Consider the following 7,708-nt stretch of genomic DNA (forward strand, 5'->3'; position numbering starts at 1 on the left):
TGATTCTACCACCACTGTATTTTGTATGTACAAATGCCCATGCTTCACTTATGATAAGTAATTAGATCTTTTATCAGAACACTTGGTTGTGTACACACTGTAACTGTGCTTCTCTCATCCTTGGTTTTGTGGTGCAGCACAAACAAAAAAACAACATGATTTAGTATAACAAAAATGTATTTGTTTCTTTTGGGAGGGAATTTTTTACATCCATCCATCCATTATCTATACTGCTTATTCCTGAACAGGGCCATGGGGGGGCCAAGCCAATCCCATCTGACATTGGGTACACCCTGGACAGGTTGCCAGTCTATCATAGGGTTCACATGTAGATAAACATGTACACTCACTCCTACAGGCATATTAGAGTCACCAGTCAAGATAAGATGCATGTCTTTGGACTGTGGAAGTCAGAGTACCCAGAGAGAAACCACACTAGGAGAACATGCAGACTGCACACAGAAAGGCCCCGGGGCAGCCGGGGCTCAACCCAGAAACTTCTTGCTGTGAGGCGACAGTGCTAACCACTGTGCCGCCCTTACCATAAAATAAAATACCACAGCTTATAATATAAACTTGGGATTTGTTGAATTCATCTTAGTTAACCACACTGGTCTTTGCCACTTTTTCTACCCTTTGAAGAAAACCTCCTGCTGATAAAGCTGAACATTTTATTATATGAGCAGGTTTCTCAGAAGCACATAAATGCACCACCAAGAAGAGGAGCAGGTTTCTCAGAAGCACATGAATGCACCACCAAGAAGAGGAGCAGGTTCAGCCGTCTTAGGGTGAATAGGAGCTCAGCCTGACACTTAATTCAGTTCCAAACACGTCCAGCAGGGGTCCTCGGTGAGTCTCAGTGCTCGATAATAACACGCACATGCGCAGACCAGCTCTGAGCCGGTCGACACCGACAGTGACGTAAAAAATGGCGTCCTCCGCAGCCTGGCTGACTACACGCTGGTTAGCATTACCAGTTTGTTTTGGACACCGTAGCGGCTGTTTTCTTGTTGTCACCTCAAGGCATACAAGAGTGTGTTCACCGACGATATCGCAGACACGTCGGTGTTCGGTAACGGTTAGTTTGAGCTCCTGGAGACATGGAAATGCCGTGACATTGAGAGGACTGACAGGTGAGATAGCTAAAATTTAGCATAACATTCAAAGACTTTGTAACTGTTATATCGGTACTAACGTTAGACCTCTATAGTTTTTTGCAATGCTAGTAGTCTGTTTAAATGTTCAGGCTCCAGGTGTCCAGGCTTTGTAATGTGAAAATCTTAGCTTTAGAGCTAATGGTTAGCATAGTCCCCCCAAGGCTGGGTAGCCTTACTGTAGGAATGATGCAACTGCTGGCTGTTACTGTTTTGCAGTGTTATTACATCAGAAACAAAGTGGGCCACAAGGCCTTGGTCTCAGCGTAATTTGGTTTTCTATGGTCATGTCGCTACTGCTGCCACAACAGACTGACAGACCATATTGCCAGTGGAGTTAAATTTTAGATGGGAGCTTTGCAGAATGTTCAAGATTTGTACACCTTGATGCATTACTGCTGTGAAGTCCCATACAAAATGGAGCCATTCTTCACAATAACTACTTTTGCTTTTCATACTTGGCACAGGTTTTTGCTGCTGTTTTAATTTGCAAACTGTAATATATTTTTGCGTTGTGACATCTGTGTTAAATGGAGTAGTATTCACTTTTAGTAAAGTAAATCATTTGGGTCATGTTTCCGTTTTAGTGCATGTGCAAAAGCTTTTGGCACTAAAGTAAAGTGAGTGTGTGTTCGATAACAATGGTATGAATATTTTTTTAATTAGCAAATAACATTATACGGTTGCCTTTTAAAACAGCATCAATTCCCCTGAAGGTGTCCTTTTTGACTCAGGATGTTTGTTTGGGCTCATTGTCATACAACAGAAAGAATTTCACTTGACGTAATGTGTGATAGTCTAAACAATTAAAGTTTTAGTGTATACAGTCATGCTGCATTGGGTAAACACCGGTACACGTGCAGTTCATATACATTCTTTATGACTAGGCTATTATATTAGTTTAATGATATTTCTAGTAAATGTGAGTGTTGTGAATCCACAGGTCTTCCTAAATTTACCTTTGCTGTTGAGATTCAGGAAGTGCACAAAACAGTTTCCAGGAGTTTGACAGGAATACACTTAGGAACCTGGATGTCATTTTGTGTGACTTTCTGACATGTATTCATAGCTGATGCACCAAGGGCCCAAATTAAATAGTTTTGGACCTTGATGATTCACAGCTACATTTAACAGGCGCCTTCTTTACTCTGTCTTTTCTTGGGGCTGTGCAACAAAACAGGCTCTGCCGTTAAAGTATTGCAGATACCATCAGCCTCTGATTGTAGTCCTCCTGATTTTAAGAAGTGCTTTTTGTGTCCTTTCCTCTGCAGGGTCAAGATGTCCCAGTGTCACTACCTGCCACTCTCTCCACACCAGCAGCAGATTGGCAAACAAGCAGGACTTCTATGAAGTTTTGGGTGTCTCTCGCACTGCTTCACAGAGGGACATCAAAAAGGCTTACTACCAGGTCAGAGACATTTTTAATGAGACCAAGATTGAAATAGTTTACTAAGTTCATCATTATTCGGTTTAAAAACAGATGAGACGTGGCTAAGAAGAATTATTTGTACATCATGAACAAACAACAGGATCACGAGCCCGAGATTGGAAAGAGGTTGACTCTGATGCTCTCTCGTGCTCGCTCACATCTTTTCTCTCATTTTTTGGTCTGTGTTCCTTTATGTCTATTTTCGTTCCTCTCCAGTTGGCTAAGAAGTACCACCCGGATGCTAACCCAGATGACCCAGAGGCCAAAGAGAAGTTTGCCAAGCTGGCTGAAGCCTATGAGGTACAAAACAAACTACATATTGTGTCATGAATTATTCAGAATTATTGTTATTCAGACCTTTTCCAAACCCTGTGTCTAGGTACTGAGTGATGAGGTGAAGAGGAAGCAGTACGACACATACGGAGCAGCAGGCTTCGACCCCAGTCGAGCAGGGGCAGGCCAGCAGCAGTACTACAGAGCTGGGGGGGCCACTATAGACCCTGAGGAGCTGTTCAGGAAGATCTTTGGAGAGTTTACTGGAGGAATGGGCTTTGGCAACATGTTTGAACAAAGGCCTGAGGTCAGGACCCGCAGCTTGATGTTTACGTTTTTTATTTTGCCATTTAAATCTTTTTTGTTATTTCCGTAATAATCGGTTATAAATACTGCACATGCATTAAATGTAACGGATCATTGATGTGTGAATGTCAGTGGTTTAGTTGTAATGTCATACATACATTTCCTCTGTCTTTCCATAGTTTGTCATGGAGCTTACATTTGCGGAGGCAGCGAAGGGCGCGAATAAGGAGCTGAGTGTGAACATTGAGGACGCCTGCCCGAGGTGTAATGGGAAGGGCAACGAGCCGGGCACCAAGATGCCAGTTTGTCACTACTGCAACGGCACTGGCATTGTGAGTCTCAGAGCAAGATGTGTCTGCTGGCCTGTAACTGTGGAGCTGTGTTTAAGCACTTCAGGCTTTTATTTTTAGTCTGGTTGAAGTCCCTCTCAGGACTTTACACAGTGTGCTATCAGTCAGTCAGTGTTTTGTCTCCTGCAGGAGTCAGTCAGCACGGGGCCTTTCATGATGCGTGGCACCTGTCGACGCTGCAATGGGAAGGGATCCATTATAATCACACCCTGCCTTCTCTGCCGAGGTTCAGGCCAGACCAAGAAGAGGCAGACAGTCACTGTACCTGTACCTGCTGGTAGGTTTTCATCCTGGAACCTCACAAGTAAAACATATCCACAGATAAGAAAAATGCATATATTCTCACAATCACAATGTATTTCATCTTGAGCCAAACTGCTTTGAGTGCTGTTGCCTCTGATTTGGATGATCTTGTGTTCACAAATACACTGAGCTAAAATCGTCATTTCTGTTGTATGTTCTCACAGGAGTGGATAATGGTCAGACAGTATGCATGTCAGTAGGGCAAAAAGAAATTCTCATCACATTCAGAGTGAGTTTTGTTTGTTTTCAAGCATTTAAGAAGTTATGGAAATCGAGCGCTGTATTGGAGTAGTGTTAGAGTTTGATGTTACATCATTTTGGTGTGTTATATCTGAACAGGTCCAGAGCAGCCCAGTGTTCAGGAGGAGCGGAGCAGACATCCACTCAGACGTGTTCATCTCTGTAGCTCAGGCCATCCTGGGAGGCACAGCCACAACACAGGGCTTGTACGAGTCCATCAGCATAATGGTGTGTAGGAATCGGTGCTGCGCTACATACACTCTATATAATATACATACAACATCACCCTCGATTCACTTTCAGAACAATATTGATGATTGGAGCCCTATTTAGAATGCATTTGCAACTGGTACTTGATTACTTAATGTCCAAGTTACATACATGCTAAGTGTGATTTTTGACATTGTTTTTATGTGTGTTTCTCTGTAATAATGTGGTGTTCCAATTCACCGCTGAATGACAGCTCGTATCGTGTCTACCAGACACTTGCTAGTCTCTCTGTTGTCTGTGCTCTGTTTCAAGAATCGACATTCATCCATCCGTCCACATACTCTTCTGACTAGGATGTACACAGAAAAAATGAAATACTGTTTCTCACCAGCTGATAGTAGTGCATCGCATGTTTCTAATAAATATATAATCTAGTGCTAAAATCCAAACTAAAAATAATAAACAATAAAAGCATACAACAGTTAAACAGCGTGTTCACAATTACATTAAAGTGCTATATATTGTTCAGGACTGTTCTTGTAAGCAGCATGTTCACAAAAGGCAAACAGGCTGTGAGAAGGGTGGTGAGGGTTTTTAATGATGGCTGTAGTGCTGCGAATGCAGCGTTTCTGGTAGATCTCCATCAGGAAGGGGAGAGGGCCGCCAACGATCCTGCTGGCTGTCTTCAGTTTTCTGTTTCAAAGTTAGTTGTCTGTGTTTGCAGATTCCCCCCAGTTGCCAAGCGGATCAGGTGATCCGGCTGCAGGGGAAAGGCATTCGAAGGATGAACAGCTACAGCTACGGTGATCACTATGTTAACATCAAGATCCGAGTACCCAAGTGAGACACAGACACACACACACACACACACACACATCCATGGTCAATTACAGGATCCGGACATTGTGGGATCCAGCCTCCGGTCCCCAAAAGTGACTTCTGGTCCCCACAAAGTAGCGTGCTCCCAGTTTTTCATCCCCACATGTATATGTAAACAAGGCCACACACACTTTCTTAATGTAGAGTATCTTCAGGTAAATACATTAGTTAATCATAGTTGTCCTAGATTAATATCTGTGCATCAACTAATTTATGATTTATTCATTTTAGTTATTTTTTTTATTACATGTTGCTCACTTGAGTGTTAGTAGGACCCACAGAACCCTAGTTTCTTATGCAGAACGTGAAGCTGCCACAAACATTTAATATGTTATCAAGATCTGTAGAATGGTGTAGTCATAAGAAAAAGGTTTCTCAAGATTTGTATTAATTTGTGTCCCCGGTGTGTCTTTCCTGCAGGAAGCTGACTCGTAGGCAGCGCTCTCTGTTGCTGAGTTATGCTGAAGAGGAGACAGATGTGCAGGGGACAGTCATCGGTGTCAGTCCATCTGCAGGTCAGATCTAGAGTTCAACTCCATTCAGTCAAAACATCACTCCACCTAGTAGGGGTGCAACAACCCATCGTTCTGAATCAACACATCAACCAAATAATCAGCAACCTGATGTAGACATTGATGTAAGACAGCGTTATTTTGACAGTCTCATGTTTGTCAGCCACATCTATATGCATAAGAAGCAGTGACATAGAACTCTGACTGTGAATTCATGCTAAAGTTGGTTCAGTCCACATCGACTCTGACCTCCACGCAGTGTCTCTGTCTGTTTGCTGCTCTTCATGAGTTAAAAACCAGCAACCAGGCAACATGAAAGTAATGTTGTTTGTATGATTCTTCTGAGAGTTCCCTTCACCAAATGTGACAGAGAGGAAAAAAATAAAATAAACCCATGTGTCTCAGTCAGTGCCCTCACCTGATGTAGTATGTGTCTGTGTCCAGGAGGGGGCAGCAGCACTTCAGGCTCTGCTGCGAAGACAACCAGCTCAGAGGAAGGACAAGACAAACAGGAGGAGCAGAAGGACGAGGGAGGCTTCTTCTCTAAACTAAAAAAAATGTTTAGCTGACACTGAGGCTGCAGGTGAGAGCTTCAGTTATCTCACATCTTCCCTGATAGATCTGTGGTTTTGAGTTAAATTTTAAATATCATGCTGTCTGCAGTGTGACTGTGGTAGACATTTTGCACCACAGTTCTCTATTTCTATTTTGAACAGTTTTACTTATTTATTTTTAACCAATTTCTTTACCTTTACAGGTAAAGAAATAAAAGAAGAGCAGGCCACTGACCATGCTGTCTCCTCCTGGTTTGGGGTCTGAGCGAGGCAGAGTGGTATTTGTGTTGGCGCAGTCACACACTGTTGAAGCTGCGGTTGGCAAATAGGCCACCTACATGCCACCAGCCGGTCACCACAGATGGGTGCTCGGACTGAGAACCTCCAAAACTGCTGGAAGAGAAACACGATGGCGACTATAGAGAGGAATTGTAGTGTAACTGTCCTCCCTGCTTGTTGCGCGTCAAACCGCGCTGTTCACTAAGTCACGTAGTGCTCGTCTGACAGTAACTATAAAATACAGCCAAGTAAGAAGAGCAAATAAAGTAATACACACAGGTTAAAAGAGTAATTAAGACAATTACAATGGGTAACTGGATGAAAAGCAATAAATTGTACTGTTTTAGGAACTAAATTATAACATGACAGTTGTATTATCATTCTCTGTATCCCACCACTGTACATTCTTAGGAGAATTGCTAAAAAGTGCTGTGTAATTTGGTACTGTGATTACAGCAAATGCAAACAGCGTTCAAGTTTTACATGTTTGAATAATTAATCATTTTTTAGTGTAATCTTGAAATTAGTGCACAACAGATCATCTGAACATGGAGCAATGTGAAGTGTGTCTACAGGGTGTAGAGAATACAGTCATCAGTACAATAAATGAATATTTAACCTCTGGCTGTTATTTTTAAGATTTTATTGGTTCTTTCAGAGAAATGCCTGTAAACCAACAACTGGTGTGTATAACTATAAATCATTTACTCTTTCTACTGTTTACTAAATTTTAGAATTTACTTTATTACAATCTAGAAAAATTAGGCTATTACTCTGTGCATTGTCTCTGAACATTATCTCCCAACAGTAAAGGCATTCGTATTCACTAAAATCCGGCACCGAGCAGCTTCCGTGTTCAGACAGCAGCCCTCTGACTGACGTCTCCAGCCAACCGCTCTGTCTGAACAGAAGCATTTGTGAGGGTCAGCGGGAACATATACATCAGACCGGGCTTTTCCAACTGTACTCAAGATGGTCGGTCTTTGTAAACAGGACTTGTGGTACCTCCTAAGGGAGGTTTATGATATAATACAAAGTCACAGTGACACAGAGCAGGCTTGTGGCTGTGGATGTGTTTTGCATGCATTGCTAACCACAAGACCTCACTGTCTGCATTTTTGTTCTCTTGAACATGGTTCTTAAAAGCTACAAAGGGATGTAGTTGAGCACTGTAAGCCATTGTTGTCAAATATATCAAATGTTTTTTTAATTTGTCCTC

The 7,708-nt window shown here is 42.3% G+C and overlaps 1 protein-coding gene across 1 annotated transcript; it reads left to right on the plus strand.

The window, feature by feature from the left end:
* The first annotated feature begins 880 nt into the window (after window positions 1-880).
* On the plus strand, window positions 881-7,489 carry LOC109952879 (dnaJ homolog subfamily A member 3, mitochondrial-like). The gene is made up of 12 exons (XM_020588188.1): window positions 881-1,133; window positions 2,426-2,562; window positions 2,800-2,883; window positions 2,963-3,163; window positions 3,342-3,494; window positions 3,642-3,789; window positions 3,980-4,044; window positions 4,155-4,283; window positions 4,990-5,105; window positions 5,565-5,659; window positions 6,101-6,239; window positions 6,414-7,489. The coding sequence occupies exons 1-11, from the start codon at window positions 929-931 to the stop codon at window positions 6,223-6,225; spliced, it is 1,458 nt and encodes a 485-aa protein (XP_020443844.1). The 5' UTR covers window positions 881-928; the 3' UTR covers window positions 6,226-6,239; window positions 6,414-7,489.
* Window positions 7,490-7,708: the final 219 nt, after the last annotated feature.

This window comes from Monopterus albus, unplaced genomic scaffold (genome assembly GCF_001952655.1).
Source record: "Monopterus albus unplaced genomic scaffold, M_albus_1.0 scaffold509.1, whole genome shotgun sequence".
NCBI classification, from domain to species: Eukaryota; Metazoa; Chordata; class Actinopteri; order Synbranchiformes; family Synbranchidae; genus Monopterus; species Monopterus albus.

What these genes read in the sequence shown, in the direction of transcription:
- LOC109952879 (XM_020588188.1), top strand. Translation starts at nt 929, where the DNA reads ATGGCGTCCTCCGCAGCCTGGCTGACTACACGCTGGTTAGCATTACCA. An exon ending in AGCTGGCTGAAGCCTATGAG is followed by an intron (nt 2,884 to 2,962) that starts GTACAAAACAAA and finishes CCCTGTGTCTAG; the next exon opens with GTACTGAGTGATGAGGTGAA. An exon ending in TGTTTGAACAAAGGCCTGAG is followed by an intron (nt 3,164 to 3,341) that starts GTCAGGACCCGC and finishes GTCTTTCCATAG; the next exon opens with TTTGTCATGGAGCTTACATT.